General features: G+C 44.3%; 1 protein-coding gene across 2 annotated transcripts in view; it reads left to right on the plus strand.

Annotated features, from left to right (window-relative positions):
* Positions 1 to 17,288, plus strand: part of LOC125464400 (collagen alpha-1(XXVI) chain) — a 457,976-nt gene that overhangs the window by 423,701 nt on the left and 16,987 nt on the right. For both annotated transcript variants that reach the window (XM_059655273.1, XM_059655274.1), the window contains exons 7-9: positions 1,123 to 1,212; positions 10,045 to 10,176; positions 16,982 to 17,071. In XM_059655273.1, coding sequence (XP_059511256.1) covers positions 1,123 to 1,212; positions 10,045 to 10,176; positions 16,982 to 17,071 — 312 coding nt within the window. The remainder of the gene's footprint in view (positions 1 to 1,122; positions 1,213 to 10,044; positions 10,177 to 16,981; positions 17,072 to 17,288) is intronic.

Here is a 17,288-nt window from a genome sequence, read left to right on the forward strand (position 1 = left end):
AAGTGCCACCTGCTCCTGAGTGCCAGGATTTAGTAACCTGAACCATTTAAAAATCATCTACTCTTTTTTCCTTATAACAAAAGTGAACAACCTCCCATTGCCCCACATTATACTCTATCTTGCTCCTTGTTGCCCACTCACTTAATCCCTCCATATTCCTTTGCAGCCTCTGTGTCCTCCTCATAGCTTCCCATCTAACTTTCTGTGGTCAGCAATCTTAGATCCATTACACACAAACACTTCCTCAAAGTTATTAATGTATTGTCATTGGTGGATTCCTCAACCCTCCATTAACAATTGCCTCCACCCCCAAAGCAACCTGCTCACTCCTTCATTTTCTGGCTTTAATCAATCCCTTCTCTGTGGCCAGATAACCTCAGGGCCTCGATCTTATGCAAAATCTATTGTGTGGCATGTTTTGAATACTTTTGACTATCTAAGTATGCCAGATCTACTTAATGCTGCCAGATTGTTTGAATTACATCCTCAAACTATGCACCTAGTGGAGAGATTCTGGTGCAGTGGTCATGTCACTGGGTATTAATCTAGCAGCCCAGGTTTATATTCTGGGACATTGGTTCAACACTCACTATGGCAGCCGCTGGAATTTAAATTCATCTTATTAATTCATTTTTTAAAAAAGCAGAATTGGGAACTGAATTTCAGTGCTAGTGGACATGAAACTATCAACGATTGTCATAAAAGCACACCTGATCCATTACTGTCTTTTCAGGGACGGAAGCTGCTGTCCTTATCTGGTCAGGTCAATATATGACTCCACAGCAATGTGATTGAACTCAACTGCCATCTGAAATGGATGAGTGAATCATTCAGTCTAAGGGCAACTAGGGACAGACAACAAGTGCCAGTGAGGCCTAAATCCCATAGATGAATGAACACAATTCCCTTTCATAAATCCATGTTGATCAGGTGGTCAAGTGTCATTGAGTCTTTAATAATGAATTCTGGCACTGTTCTGAAAGAGATGGGATCAAAGTGGTCTATTTGGACCAGCTTGATCAGGTAAAGTAGAAGTTGAATTAGATGGTGAGTGCTGCTTAATTCCATAGTTTAACTGTGTTCAGTGTTCCTCAGTGAAACATTGTGGTTTTTCTGTTTCAGGTTCCCAGGGACTACCTGGCCTTCCTGGACCTGTTGGTCCCCCTGGGAAGATGGGGGAAGTGGGTGAGGCAGGGACACCTGGACGAACAGGTATATACATCCTGTAAGCATACGTCTTTGGCATAAACTCACAGTAGCAGACAGCCAGCACAGGATGATCCTCAGTCAACACTTACAGCTCTGAAATGATCATTGATGAAACACAACTCACATCAGTTCCACTCACAATACTGTGCTATGTTCCAGGATGTGCCAGGATTGGGGTATTAGTCTCTGCAATCTCTAACTGGTTCCAGGAATTGTGATATTTTCATTGCAGCACCAGTCAAGTTAGAGATAGCATAGATTGAGCTAAAGCTTGGAGTTTCAGGTGGGAAGAAGGGCAGGATGGGTTTCCATGTCTGCTCTGAATCTTTGAAACTACACATTGCGTCTCTTGGGCTGCAGAAGTTTCCACTGAATGGGAATCTAATCATGGGGGAGTGTCCTAGGACCAGAGGACATCATTTCAGAGTAACCGGTCACCCCTTTAAGACAGAGATGAGGAGGAATTTCTTCTCTCAGAGGGGAGTGAATCTATAGAATTCTTTACCATAGAGGGCTGTTGAGGCTGGTGTTATGGACCAGGCCAAACTATGGCGGCACGGTGGCTCAGTGGTTAGCACTGCAGCCTCACAGTGCCAGGGACACAGGTTTGATTCCAGCCTCGGGTAACTGCCTGTGTGGAGTTTGCACATTCTCCCCGTGTCTGCGTAGGTTCCCTCCGGGTACTTCGGTTTCCTCCCACAGTCCAAAGATGTGTGGGCTAGGTGGATTGGCCATGCTAAATTGCCCGCAGTGTTTAGGGGCGTGTGGGTTATTGGGGGATGGGTTTGTGTGGGATGCTCCAAGGGGCGGTGTGGACTTGTTGGGCCAAAGGACCTGTTTCCACACTGTGGGCAATCTAATCTAAACCTCAAAATATGTTAAGATGATAGCATAAACCTTTTAAAGGCAAGTGTAAGGTGTTGTGTTCCGGATACAATTTGATTGGTCATACTAGCAGGCTTAAAGCAAAACACACTTTATTTTTGCACTATAGTTAAAATACAGACAAAATAAGAAAGAAAAATTGGTGTAACTGTTACTCTATCAAAATATTTAATAAGATAATGTATACATGTTAACTATGACTAATTAGCTGTTCCAAGATATCTTGTTAAGTATGTCCCTGTCAGGCAGGGAGGAAGCGATAAGCTAAGGGAGCCGTGGTTTACTAAAGAAATTGTATCTCTTGTGAAGAAAAAGAGGGAGGCTTATGTGACGATGGTTCAGATGAGGCGATGGAGAGTTATAGATCAGCTAGGAAGGATTTAAAGAGAGAGTTAAGAAGAGCAAGGAGGGGACATGAGCAGACATTGGCTGGTAGAATAAAGGAGAACCCTAAAGCTTTCTATAGGTAAGTGAGGAATAAGAGGATGACTAGGGTAGGAATAGGGCCAGTCAAAGACAGAAGTGGGAAGTTGTGAGTGGACCCTGTGGAAATTGGAGAGGTGCTGAATGATTATTTCTCATCTGTTTTCACTGAGGAACAGGAGAATACTGTAGAGGAAATGACTGAATTATGGGCTACTAGAATTGAAAGCATTAAGGTTCGTAAGGAGGAGGTGTTATCAATTCTAGGAGGTGTGAAGGTAGATAAATCCCCTTGGCCGGATTGGGATTTTTCTGAGGATTGCCTGGGAAGCTAGGGAGGAGGTGGCGGAGCCTTTGGTTTTGATCTTTGAGTCCTCATTGTCTACAGGTTTAGTACCAGAGGACTGGAGGATTGCAAATGTTGTGCCCTTGTTCAAGAAGGGCAGTAGGGATGACCCAGGTAATTATAGACCTGTGAGCCTTCCGTCTGTTGTAGGAAAAATTTTGGGAAGGATTATAAGAGATAGGATTTATAACCATCTAGCAAGCAACAGTTTGAATGGAGATAGTCAGCATGGATTCGTCAAGGGCAGGTTGTGTCTCACAAACCTCATTGAGTTTTTTGAGAAGGTGACCAAGCATGTGGCTGAAGGTAGGGCAGTTGACGTGGTGTACGTGGACTTCAGTAAAGCCTTTGATAAGGTTCCATGTGGTAGGCTATTGGAGAAAATGCGGAGGCACAGGATTGAGGGAGATTTAGCAGTTTGGATTAGAAACTGGCTTTCTATAAGAAGGCAACGAGTGGTGGTTGATGGAAAATACTCAGCCTGGAGTCCAGTTACTAGTGTTGTGCCTCAAGGATCTGTTTTGGGACCACTGCTGTTTGTCATTTTTTATAAATGACTTGGACGCAGGCATAGGTGGATGGGTGAGTAAGTTTGCAGATGACACTAAAGTCGGTGGAGTGGTGGACAGTGTGGAAGAATGTTGCAGGTTGCAGGGAGACTTGGATGAACTGCAGAATTGGGCCGAAAGGTGGCAAATGGAGTTCAATGTGGATAAATGTGACGTGATTCACTTTGGGAGGAATAATAGGAAGGTAGAATACTGGGTCAATGGAAAGATTCTTGGTAGTGTGGATGTGCAGAGGGATCTTGGTGTCCATGTACATAGATCCCTGAAAGTTGCCACCCAGGTTGATAGTGCTGTTAAGAAGGCTTATGGTGTGTTAGGTTTTATTCGTAGAGGGATTGAGTTCTGGAGCCGTGATGTCATGCAGCAACTGTACAAAACGCTAGTGCGGCCTCATTTGGAATATTGCGTGCATTTCTGGTCACCCCATTATAGGAAGGATGTGGAAGCATTGGAAAAGGTGCAGAGAAGATTTACCAGGATGTTGCCTGGTCTGGAGTGCAGGCCCTATGAAGAAAGTCTGAGGGACTTGGGTCTGTTCTCATTGGAGAGAAAGAGGCTAAGAGGGCATTTAATAGAGACATACAAGATGATCAAAGGATTAGATAGGGTGGACAGTGAGAGTCTTTTTCCGAGGATGATGACTTCAGCTTGTACAAGGGGGCAGAGCTACAAATAGAGGGGTGATAGATTTAAGACAGATGTCAGAGGCAGGTTCTTTACTCAGAGAGTGGTAAGGGCATAGAACGCCCTGCCTGCCAATGTAGCTAACTCAGCCAGATTACAGGCATTTAAATAGTCCTTGGATAAGCACATGGATAATGATGGGATAGTGTAGGGGGAGGGGCTTAGATTAGTTCACAGGTCGGCGCAACATCGAGGGCCGAAGGGCCTGTTCTGCGCTGTATTGTTCTATGCTCTATGTCCTATGTAAAATCCCATAAACAAACCCTTGGCAGAGGTAAAATCAATAAAACAGATTACCTCACAGGCAAAGTTTCTCTAATGCAAGAGGAAAAAATCATTAAATGAAAATTCTAAGAGAGAGAAAGAACCCAAGCGTTTTGGTGTAGCCGGCAGAGATGTGTAGCAGGGAGAGATGTATAGCAGCTTCCAAACACCAACAGTTACTGAGAGTTTAACTAAAATCCTGGTTCTGGAGGAGCTTGACCACACCCTTCTATGCTGCTTCGATTATTCCAACATTTTAAAGAAAAACAAAGCTAGCTGCATTGCTAGGCACAGAATAGACAGCTTGGCTCCAAGTTTACAACACTTGCTTTCAAAAGAAACATGACAGAACAAATCCTTCTTCGAGGCACATAGAGTCATAGAGTCACACAGCACGGAAACAGACCCTTTGGTCCAACTTGTCCATGCTGACCATATATTCTAAATAAATCTAGGCACATCTTGTAACATTGGGTCAGTAAGTATATTCAAGGCTGAGGCAGACGGATTCTTACTTATTCTTAATTGCCCTTCTTCGGAGAGTTATTGACTCAAATACATGGAATTTTGCCAAGACAGAAGCCATAACCTTTGGGCCACATGGCATAACAGGTACAAAAGAGAGCAAAACAATGCAGGTCCGAGAGGAACATCGGAAGTGAAAGGAAAGGCCTCATGAAGGCAATGAGGATAGCAAAGATGTTGCATGAGAGAATGTTGGCAGGGAAGATTGGAGAGAATGTTCTATAAGTATAAACAGAGGACCTATTAGGGACCAAAGGGGCAACCTGTGCATGAAGCTGGAAGACATTGGTAGAGCCTTTACTCAGGAGAAGGAAGAGGATGGATGCAAACAATTTGAGAAAACAGACTGTGAAGTTCTGGAGCTGTTGAAATAGGGAGTGAGGAGGTTTGGTGGATTTAAAAGTAGAGAAATCCTCAAGTCTGGATGAATTGTATCCCAGACTGTTGTGGGAGACAAAAGCAGGAAATTACAAGAGCCCTAACCTAAATATTTAATTCGTCTCTGGCCACAGTGGAGGTGCTAGAGGATTGAAGGGCAAGTAATGTAGTTTCACTTTACAAGAAGGGTGATAAAGATAGACCAGGAAACTATAGGCCAGTGAGTCTCACATCAGTGGGAGGGAAATGATTGAAGAAAATTCAGAAGGAGAAAATTAATTCTCATTTAGAGAGACAAAGTTTGATCAGGGATTGTCAGCATTGCTTTGTCAGAGGGAGGTCATGTTGAACAAATCAGGTGGAATTTTTGCAGAGGTGACCAAGTATTTAGATGAATGTAGTTAATGTAGTTTATATGGATTTCAGTAAAACCTTCAAGAAGGTCAAAGCTCATGGGATTCAAGGTAACTTGGTGAGATGGATCCAAAATTAGCCTAGTGGTAAAAGGCTGTTTGTGGGACTGGAGACTGGTGGATCAGTGCTGGGTCCCTTACTGTTTGTGATATTCATAAACAATGTAAATGAGAATGTGGGACGGATGGCAAGCAAGTTTGTGGATGACATAAAGCTTGACAAGGTGGTTGACAGTGAGGAGAAAGATGTTGGGGTTACAGAAGAATATAAACAGTAGGTCAGATAAGCAGATCCGTGGCAGATGGAATTTAAACTTGATCATGTGAGGTGATGCACTTTGGAAGAAGTAACAAGAATAGGGAATACTCAATGGATGGCAGGAAACTTGTAAGCTCAGACAAACAGAAGTACCTTGGGATGCTTGTACATAGATCCCTGAAAGTGACTGGACAGTTGGTAGTTAGGAAGGCATACAGGACACTTGCCTTTATCCGTCATGCCATAGATTACAAAAGCAAGGAGTTTGGAGCTGTACATGCCACAGCTGGAGTACTTTGCGCAGTTCTGGTCACACGTTATAGGAAGAATGTGATTACACTGGAGGGAAACGAGGTGTTAGGGGATGGAGCGTTTCAGCTATAAGGGGAGGCTGGATAAGCTCAGGTCGTTTTCTTTAGAGCAGAGTAGTGATCTGATAGAGTTATATAAGATAGTAATGGGAACAGACAGAGAGGATAGAAAGCATCTGTTCCTTTTATTTGAAGGGTCAACAACAAGGGGATGTAATTTTAAAGTGAAAGACAGGAGGTTCAGAGGGGATTTGAGCATAAAGGTTTTCATTCAGACAATGGTGGGGATCTGGAATGTGCTGCCCGGCAGCGTAACTGAAGCAGGAAGCCTCACAAACTTTAAAAAGTACATGAATGATCTCTTGAAGTGTCACAAGATCCAAGACTATGTGCGTAGTGTGGGAAAGTAGGACAGCTGTAAGTAGTGGTGTATTTTTAGCAGTGCAGACTCAATGGGCCAAAGGAGCTCTTCTGAACTGTGTGATTCTATGAAGCTCAATTTCTTAAAGAGCACCATTCCTAAGGCCACCCATGTCCACCACTGTGAAATTGCTGCCTCCGCTCTCTCAGCTCATCCACTGCTGACACCCTTATTCATATTTTTGTCAACTCTAGACACAGCTATTTTAACACTTTCATAGCTGCTTCAATCTGCCACCAGACATAAGCATGAGCCATCATCATAACATACAGCATGTCTTGATCACACCTTACCCCCTCCCTCTGCACCTACATTGGCTCTCTGTCAGGTAGCAGGTGACATTTTCATCCTGTTTTTAAATCCTATATGCATCTTGCTCCAAAGATAACAAGGTGTAGAGCTGGATGAGCGCAGCAGGCCAGGCAGCATCAGAGGAGCAGGAAAGCCCTTGGCCTGCTGTGTTCATCCAGCTCTACACCTTGTTATCTCAGACTCCAGCATCGGCAGTTCCTACTATCTCTGCATCTTGCTTCTCCCTAGCTCTTTAGCCTTCACCATGCCTACGAACCAATGTGACATCTGTGCTCAGGAAGATTTCTGTACCCTGCTGGCTACACCTTTAAAATAGATTTGTTAGGCATAATTTCCATTTGGTAGTACTATGTTGGCTCTGCCAAACTGTACTGTGTCTCTAACAAAAGATTCTAGCATTTTCCCTACTTAACTGACTTTTCTCTCTCAGTCTGTCTCAAAACTGTAATATTTTGATTACATTCTTATTGTGGTATATCTCAGAGTAAATTGGGACAATTTGTTTTGCGTGGTGATCTGCGATGGTAATATCCTGCTGCTGATGTGTTGGAAACATTTAATGTGTCTTTCTTTCACCAGTTTCTGGTTCACTTGGACATTAATTGGTCTTGATGAAGTGCTGGGATCGATGAGAGATCTGATGAAACCAGTAACAAAGAAATGTCATTCTTTGGACTTATTAAATGTGGTTCAGATGGTTTAGCAGAAGGAATTTGGTGATGAGCCTCTAGAATTTTGAAATTGTTAGTTTGCTTTTATTTTTTCATACCTTTCCTTTAAACTTAAGATTTACACCTGACATGAAGTGGATTGATTTTGAAGTTTTTATTTCGATTGAGCAGGAATGAAGGATGGGGGTGGTTGTGGGCTAGAGCGGATCAGTGCTGTGCTATCTCTGAGCCAGTGTGCTCAAATCCTACACTAGGTCTTGTTGGCTGTGAAAGCACCCAGCCACCAGTGAAAGTTACCCAATGGGAATCTGTGTCAATGCCCAGCTCGGATAAATGCTGAGGACTAGCAGCAGGAAGCGTATGCAACTGCTCACCGAATCCAAGAAATAAGAGATGATTGGTGAGCAGTGATAATGGGAACTGCAGATGCTGGAGAATCCAAGATAATAAAATGTGAGGCTGGATGAACACAGCAGGCCCAGCAGCATCTCAGGAGCACAAAAGCTGACGTTTCGGGCCTAGACCCTTCATCAGAGAGGGGGATGGGGTGAGGGTTCTGGAATAAATAGGGAGAGAGGGCAAGGCGGACTGAAGATGGAGAGAAAAGAAGATAGGTGGGGAGGTAGGGAGGGGATAGGTCAGTCCAGGGAAGACGGACAGGTCAAGGAGGTGGAATGAGGTTAGTAGGTTGGAGATGGAGGTGCGGCTTGGGGTGAGAGGAAGGGATGGGTGAGAGGAAGAACAGGTTAGGGAGGCAGAGACAGGTTGGACTGGTTTTGGGATGCAGTGGGTGGAGGGGAAGAGCTGGGCTGGTTGTGTGGTGCAGTGGGGGGAGGGGACGAACTGGGCTGGTTTTGGGATGCGGTGGGGGAAGAGGAGATTTTGAAGCTGGTGAAGTCCACATTGATACCATTGGGCTGCAGGGTTCCCAAGTGGAATATGAGTTGCTGTTCCTGCAACCTTCGGGTGGCATCATGGTGGCACTGCAGGAGGCCCATGATGGACATGTCATCTAAAGAATGGGAGGGGGAGTGGAAATTGTTTGCGACTGGGAGGTGCAGTTGTTTATTGTGAACCAAGTGGAGGTGTTCTGCAAAGTGGTCCCCAAGCCTCCGTGGACTTCACCAGCTTCAAAATCTCCCCTTCTCCCACCGCATCCCAAAACCAGCCCAGTTCGTCCTCTCCCCCCACTGCACCACACAACCAGCCCAGCTCATCCCCTCCACCCACTGCATCCCAAAACCAGTCCAACCTGTCTCTGCCTCCCTAACCTGTTCTTCCTCTCACCCAACTCTTCCTCCCACCCCAAGCCGCACCTCCATCTCCTACCTACTAACCTCATCCCACCTCCTTGACCTATCCGTCTTCCCTGGACTGACCTATCCCCTCCCTACCTCCCCACCTATACTATCCTCTCCACCTATCTTCTTTTCTCTCCATCTTCGGTCCGCCTCCCCCTCTCTCCCTATTTATTCCAGAACCCTCACCCCATCCCCCTCTCTGATGAAGGGTCTAGGCCCGAAAGTCAGCTTTTGTGCTCCTGAGATGCTGCTGGGCCTGCTGTGTTCATCCAGCCTTTACATTTTATTATCTTATGATTGGTGAGCAACCAGGATTGCGGTAAACCATTGGTAAAAGCTGTTGCAGAAGCAGAGTGGTGCATTTTCACAGTTCTTGCCTGAAATACAGTCCAATCTTCCACATTCTACTCGCTCTCTGGGGAAAGATGCTTCCCCTGAGTCCTCTGTTTGATCTATGACTGACTATTTAATATTGATGACTCATACTGCTGGCTTCCCAGATAAGAGGAAACATTTTATCTATAATGAGAATGGAGAATGCTGGAGAATCTATGGAGAGAGAAACAGATAAGGCTTCAAGTCCGGCAGAACGCTTCTTCAGAACTTCAGTTTCAAGGATCCCTGGACTCAGAATGTTAATTCTGTTTCTATATCCACAGATACCACCAGAATTGCTGAGTTTCTCCACCATTTTCTACTTTTATTTCAGATTTCCAGCATCTACAGTATTTTGCTTTTATAACATTTCTTCTATGTCTGTCCTAACAAATCTCTTCATAGTTTTTAAAGAATTTAAAAAGCCATTTCACAGATTTTGTCAATCAGAAAGCTTAGTCTCTTTGTTTGCTTCCTGGCATTTTGGTGTTACTATATATCAATGATGTGATTTGGTGCAAGAGTGTAAAGTGAATCTCTTCACTTAATCTCTTATTATCGATGCTGCAGAATCAGACAATGGTCCACATTAGTTGTCAATGCAGGAATCAGTACCAGCAGCGAGAGGGGAACATGTTGATTGCTGGTTCACTTTCTGTTGCAGTTCAAGCCACTTTTAAATTTGTTTTTCATTTCAGGTGCGATGGGACCTCGAGGACCCCCAGGTCCAAGGGGATTCCCAGGAGAGACGGGACTGCCTGGCCCACCCGGTATCCCAAGCTTCACTCAAGATGTCCAACATAGCTTGGGTTATCCAGAAAGTGAACCCAGTAGGTCCAAGGCCTGTTCTTGCTCTTTCAGTAGAGAAGCATTATGTAAAATCTAGCCCTTAATGTAGAGAGCAGGGTATACAGCACACTCTGAAGTTCTCAGGCAAGGTACAGGAGCTCTTTGGTTGGAGAATGAGCAACAACCAAAAATATGACATCAAAGCTTTGAAGAGCAGGTGTGCATTCTGGAATGGATAGACATAGAGGAAGCTGATGTGCTGATCTTTGCATCCTCGCTCTCCACTGGAGTCGTACCTGAGGACTGGAGAGAGGCTAATGTAATTCCTCTCTTCAAGAAAGGAAATAGGGAAATCCCCGGCAATTATAGACCAGTAAGTCTCACGTCTGTCGTCTGCAAGGTGTTAGAAAGGATTCTGAGGGATAAGATTTATGACCATCCGGAAGAGCATGGCTTGATCAAATACAGTCAACACGGCTTTGTGAGGGGTAGGTCATGCCTTACAAACCTTATCGAGTTTTTTGAGGATGTGACTAGAAAAGTTGATGAGGGTCGAGCTGTGGATGTGGTGTATATGGACTTCAGTAAGGCATTTGATAAGGTTCCCCATGGTAGGCTCTTTCAGAAGGTCAGGAGGAATGGGATACAGGGGAACTTAGCTGCTTGGATACAGAATTGGCTGGCCAACAGAAGACAGCGAGTGGTAGTAGAAGGAAAATATTCTGCCTGGAAGTCAGTGGTGAGTGGGGTTCCACAGGGCTCTGTCCTTGGGCCTCTACTGTTTGTAATTTTTATTAATGACTTGGATGAGGGGACTGAAGGATGGGTCAGCAAGTTTGCAGACGACACAAAGGTCGGAGGTGTCGTTGACAGTGTAGAGGGCTGTTGTAGGCTGCAGCGGGACATTGACAGGATGCAGAGATGGGCTGAGAGGTGGCAGATGGAGTTCAACCTGGATAAATGCGAAGTGATGCATTTTGGAAGGTCGAATTTGAAAGCTGAGTACAGGATTAAGGATAGGATTCTTGGCAGCGTGGAGGAACAGAGGGATCATGGTGTGCAGATACATAGATCCCTTAAAATGGCCACCCAAGTGGACAGGGTTGTTAAGAAAGCATATGGTGTTTTGGCTTTCATTAACAGGGGGATTGAGTTTAAGAGTCGTGAGATCTTGTTGCAGCTCTATAAAGCTTTGGTTAGACCGCACTTGGAATACTGCGTCCAGTTCTGGGCGCCCTATTATAGGAAAGATGTGGATGCTTTGGAGAGGGTTCAGAGGAGGTTTACCAGGATGCTGCCTGGACTGGAGGGCTTATCTTATGAAGAGAGGTTGACTGAGCTCGGTCTCTTTTCATTGGAGAAAAGGAGGAGGAGAGGGGACCTAATTGAGGTATACAAGATAATGAGAGGCATAGATAGAGTTGATAGCCAGAGACTATTTCCCAGGGCAGAAGTGGCTAGCACGAGGGGTCATAGTTTTAAGCTGGTTGGTGGAAAGTATAGAGGGGATGTCAGAGGCAGGTTCTTTACGCAGAGAGTTGTGAGAGCATGGAATGCGTTGCCAGCAGCAGTTGTGGAAGCAAGGTCATTGGGGTCATTTAAGAGACTGCTGGACATGTATATGGTCACAGAAATTTGAGGGTGCATACATGAGGATCAATGGTCGGCACAACATTGTGGGCTGAAGGGCCTGTTCTGTGCTGTACTGTTCTATGTTCTATGTTCTAAAGCAAATTGCTTGTATCTTATTTCACAATTAATTCTAGTTGAAGGGTCTAGGCCCGAAACGTCAGCTTTTGTGCTCCTGGGATGCTGCTTGGCCTGCTGTGTTCATCCAGCCTCACATTTTGTTATCTTAATTCTAGTTACTGTTCTGTTTTCAATAATGCTTCTTTCTAATCAATTCAATGTAGTGATATTTTACTGGCAAAGATACAGGACAATTGTTTCGACATAAACATGACACCGAAGTATCATTCATCAATAGAATTCCTTGCAGGAAACAGACCCTTTGACCCAACAAGTCAACACCAATCCTCAGAGCATCCAACCCAGACCCATCTCCCTATAACCCACCTAATCTATACATCCCTGAACACTATGGGCAATTTAGCATGGCCAGCCCACCTAGCCTGCACATCTTTGGACTGTGGGAGGAAACTGGAGCACCTGGAGGAAACCCATGCAGACATGGGGAGAATGTGCAAACTCCACACAGACAGTCCCTGGTGCTGTGAGGCAGCAGTGCTAACCACTGAGCCACTGTGCCACCTATCACTGAATTCCCCACTGTCAATATCCTGAAGGCTATCATTGAGCAGAAACTGAACAGGACTCACCACATAAACACAATGGCTACAACCACAATTCAAAAGCTAGGAATGCTGCAGCGAATAACTCACCTCCTTACTCCCCAAGCCTGTCCACCATCTACACGGCACATGTCAGGAATGTGATGGAATATTCCCCACTTGGCTGGATGAGTGCAGATCCAACAACACTCAAGAAGCTTGACACCATCCAGGCCAAAGGAGCCCACTTGATTAGGATCACATCTACAAGCATCCCCTCCCTCCACCCACACTCACTAGCAGTAGTCTGTACCATCCACAAGAGGCACTGCAGAAATTCACTACAATGATTCAAGAAGGCAGCTCACCACCCCCTTCTCAAAAGCAACGGGGGACAGGCAGTAAATGCTGTCCATCCAACAATGCCCACATCCCACAAATAAATTAAAAAATATTTCTAAATGACCTGCTATTTCCTTAATCATGCATACTAAAATTTCTGTATGACAGACATTAGGCTATAGTTTCTTGCTTTCTGTCTCCCTGTTTTCTTGCACAGTATTGTAACATTTGTGATTTTCTAACCCTCTTTCTAGGACCTCAGGAATTTTGGAAGATTGTAACCAATGCATTTAACATTTCCATAGCCATGTCCTTTAAGATTCTAGGATGCAGGTCATCAGGACTAGAGTGTTTGTCAGCCCTTAGTCCAATAGTTTCCCGGTGCTTTATCTCACGTGATCATGATTATTTTAATTTCCTCTCTCCCTTTTGCCTCTTGGAGTCTTTTTTGTGCTTTCTGTTCTAAAAATGGATACAAAATACTTTCTCAAAGCCTTTGCCATTTTCTTGATTCGTATTGTTAACTCCCTAGTCTCTTCCTCTAAGGAACCAATATCCACTTTAGCTACTCTCTTCCTTTTTATATATTTGTAGAAACTTTTATGGTCTGCTTTTATATTTCTTGTTTGTTTACCCTCATATTCTAATATCTTTGTCTTTTTTTGTAAATCAGCCTTTGCTGCTTTATAAGATTTTCCCAATCTCCTGGCCTGTCACTAATCTTTGCCTCATTGTGCAGCTTTTCTTTCCATTTGATGGCATCCTTAACTTTCTTAGTTAACTACAGAAATGCAACCTTTTTGTGGAGTCTTTTTTTCTTAGTTGGCTATGTCTTCATTGATTGTAATAAAATATTGACCTTAAATGTCTGTCACTGCTTATTACCCATCCTGCCTTTTAATTTTTTTTCCTAGTCCACTACAGGCAGCTCTATTCTTGTAGTTCATAATTTCCTTTATTAAAATCCTACCAAGTGATCCCTGCAGGGAGATTCCTTTTCTATGAGGATATTAATTAATCCAGTCTCATTTGACATCACCAGTCCCTGAACATTCTATAAAAGCATCTTGAGTATATTCCATGAGCTCAACCTCCAGGTTCCCCTTGTCATTTCTTCCCACCTTTGAAACATTCAGGTCCTAGCAGTGTACACCTTGCCACCATATCTCCATCATAGCCATATCACGCCTACTTATTTCAATTTGTACCATCAATCAATCCGTCTTATCTGCATGTAATCAGATAACAAGCTTTTAATTCTGTCTTTTATACCTTTCTTTCCCCTATAACCCCATTTTCTGGGGCACTCTGTCCCTTCCTGTCACACTCCTGGTGGCCATTTCATGTCTTTCTACCTGGCACTAGGCTTTCTCCTTTTGCAGTAATTTTTCAAATATTGCCTCTCATGATTCTTCCCCCCCACCCCCCTAAGTTATTCCCCTCTTTGTAACTCTTCCCCCACCCTATTATTCAGTTCAAAGTCCTTTCTAATGCCTTAATTATACAATTTATCAGGATACTCATCTCTGCAGGGTCCAGGTGAAGGCTGACCTGGTAGTACAACTCTCTTTCTCTCCAGTTCTGATGCCAGTGGCCCATAAATAAAAACTCATTTATCCCATACTCATTTGAGGCACACAATTAACATTCTTATGTTATTTACTCTATTTGTTCATAACTGACTCAGAAACAAACTTGCTGGAAAAGCTTAGCAGGTTTGGCAGCATCTGTGAAGAAAAAAAACGGAGTTAACGTTTCAGGTTTGGTGACCCTTCCTCAGAACAGGAAGTTCCACAACTGAAGTAGTAATCAGAGACAATTACATTTATGGCCAGCTATGTACTTGCATCCCAAACCATTTATAATTCCCCTAATAGAATCCCTTTCTTAATCCCAATTATCTTGTTGATGGACATGCATTGTCTGCAGCTCTGAGCTGATGTTCCTTGTCCTATAGACACTTACTGCTGATGTGGTTACTGAGGATCACACTGGAGTCTACCACTGCCAGTCTGCAGCATCACTGCCATCTTTACTTGTTTTATTTAACTAATATTGCAAGTTTAGAAATATCACTCAACAATTATTAGTTTCACTAGAAAAGCTGTAAATTAAACAGTGTTTATATATACCCTGTATGAGTTTAAATATCTGCTCAAGTTTAGAGAAAAAAACAAAACCTTTAAGCCTGTGTTTAAAGATAATCAGGACAGTGGGTTTAGTGGTGCGTGGGACAGTGTATTTAGAAGTGCACTGTCTGATGTGTTTAAATTTAAAGGTATTTAGGACAGTGTGTTCAAAGGTACATCAGATTGTGTTTACAGGTAGAATTGTCAGTGTGCTTACAGGTATGGACAATATTGTGTTAGGAGGTATACAGATGTGTGTGTTTAGAGCTGCACACAATCTAAAGCAGAGGGACATAGGAAGATGTGTCTGGTAGCATATGGTCCGTGCGCCTAGATGTATGGGGAATGGTGTGTTTGGAGATACACAGAGCAGTGTACACAGCAACAGAAATTGCCAGAGAAACTCGGCAGGTCTGCCAGCATCTGTGGAAAGAAAGAAACTGAACTGGAAAAGATGGTATTTATGCTGGTGACAGGGGCTCCGGTGGCTGGCGGGAGGAGTGGGGAGGCTGAGTGTGGAAGAAGGAATGAGCAGATAAATGGAGACGGAGTGCAAGGAGAAAGACAATGAGGCAGACAAAGAGATGGTTACTAGAGAGCCAGGGGAGAAGAAAAGCTGATAATAGGGGCAATGAATGACTAAAAATGTGTTGGCTGCACTGAAAACAGCAACATGACAGCACCTAGGCTGTGGTAATAAAATGTGAGGCTGGATGAACACAGCAGGCCAAGCAGCATCTCAGGAGCACAAAAGCTGACGTTTCGGGCCTAGACCCTTCATCTACACCTAGGCTGTGGGATTGGGTAAAGGGCAAAGATGAAGGTGTTCAGGCTCTAAAATTATTGAACTGAAAGAGTCCAGAACGCTGCAGAGTTCCTAAGTGGAAAATGAGTTGCCGACCTTCCAGCTTTCACTGACCTTCACTGGAGCACTACAGCAATCCTGAGACAGAGATGTTCACCAGTGAACAGGGTGATGTGTTGAAGTGGCAGGCAACTGGACGATCAGGATCATTTTAATGGACAGAACATAAGGGTTGTGCAAAGTGATCAGCCAGACTGCACTTCATCTCCCCAATGTGGAGGAGACCACATTGTGAGCAGAGTTTCTCCAGCAATTTCTGTGGTTTTTTCTGATCTCATATTCTAGTTCATTGTTTTTTGGTCTGCTTAGGGTTATGCAGGTCAATGTGTTTAGGAGTATGCAGATCGGTGTGTTTAGGGGTACACAGGTCAGTGCATTTATGGGTACACTGGATGGCGCATTTATAGGTACACAGGTTGGAGTGTTTGAGATGGGATTGTGTGTTTAGAGGAACACGAGGCGGTCTGTGTAAAGTTAGCTTATATATCTCAGTGTTTTTCCTACCACTCTTACTGCACAGGTTTTAAGGCTAAATGCCATAATTCTGCTTTTGTTAAAGGCTGAGAGGAGTTGAAGGGATGTGGGTCAGGGGAAGATCTCTGCATTGCTTCTCTGCTGCAGCTTTGAGCTCAAGTCTGAGAAACTGCATAACGCAGGTTCAGATTTGGGATGCAGGTGCCCTGGTGTGGCTCACAAATGGGGCAGGTGACAAGGAAAGGATGTGGGATCAGGCAATGGGCTTGCTGCTGGCACCAACATCTGGTTCCTATACCAACTAATGTTTCCGTCTTTGTGCAAGATCTGGGTGAGGGGATGTACAGGGGAGTGGGGTCACACCAGAGTCCCATAGTGGAGAGGGAGATCTCCTAGAGGGGAGAGGGAATCTTCTGGAAGATGTGTGAGATCTCCTGGAAGGGATATGGGGTCTGCTGGAAGGGGTGCAAGGTCTCCTGAGGGGGTGAGGTTCTCCTGGTGCATGTGGGGGCCTCCAGGAGGGAGGCACAATTAGCGATGAGATATGGCAGGACTCTGGGTGAGGTGATGCTGGCCATTAGCCTAGGTTTTGGTGGGTATGAAACAGGTCAGCTAACCTAGATAGAGACACTGAGTGTACGGCAAGATAAAGGAGAAAAGACGATGAGACTGTAATGATTACAGTGTCAAAATAGTGATGCTTCACCCGGTTACTCAATTTAATTGTCTTTTCTCCCTATTCCAGCCGAAATACCAATTTCTGCCGCCAAGACTAAAACTTTCCTGAGAGGCCTCCCTGGTTTCCCAGGGAAACCTGGCCCACCTGGAATACCAGGTAATGTTCACTCTTACCTTTATGAATATCCCAAGGAGGTTTTTGTTTTGTTAAGCAGCTGGGCAGTTGATGAATGTGTTGCTCAGACAGCTCAAGTTGATCACCCGCAGTGGGAATGCAGTAGCCCATAGAAAACAAGTAATTCTACTCCTCCAAGGGTGGCGAAATTAAAGGGAGGAGCCATTCTGGGCTCATATCCTCACACCTTGTGTGCCTA

The sequence above is a fragment of the Stegostoma tigrinum genome, chromosome 27 (assembly GCF_030684315.1).
Source record: "Stegostoma tigrinum isolate sSteTig4 chromosome 27, sSteTig4.hap1, whole genome shotgun sequence".
Taxonomy (NCBI): domain Eukaryota; kingdom Metazoa; phylum Chordata; class Chondrichthyes; order Orectolobiformes; family Stegostomatidae; genus Stegostoma; species Stegostoma tigrinum.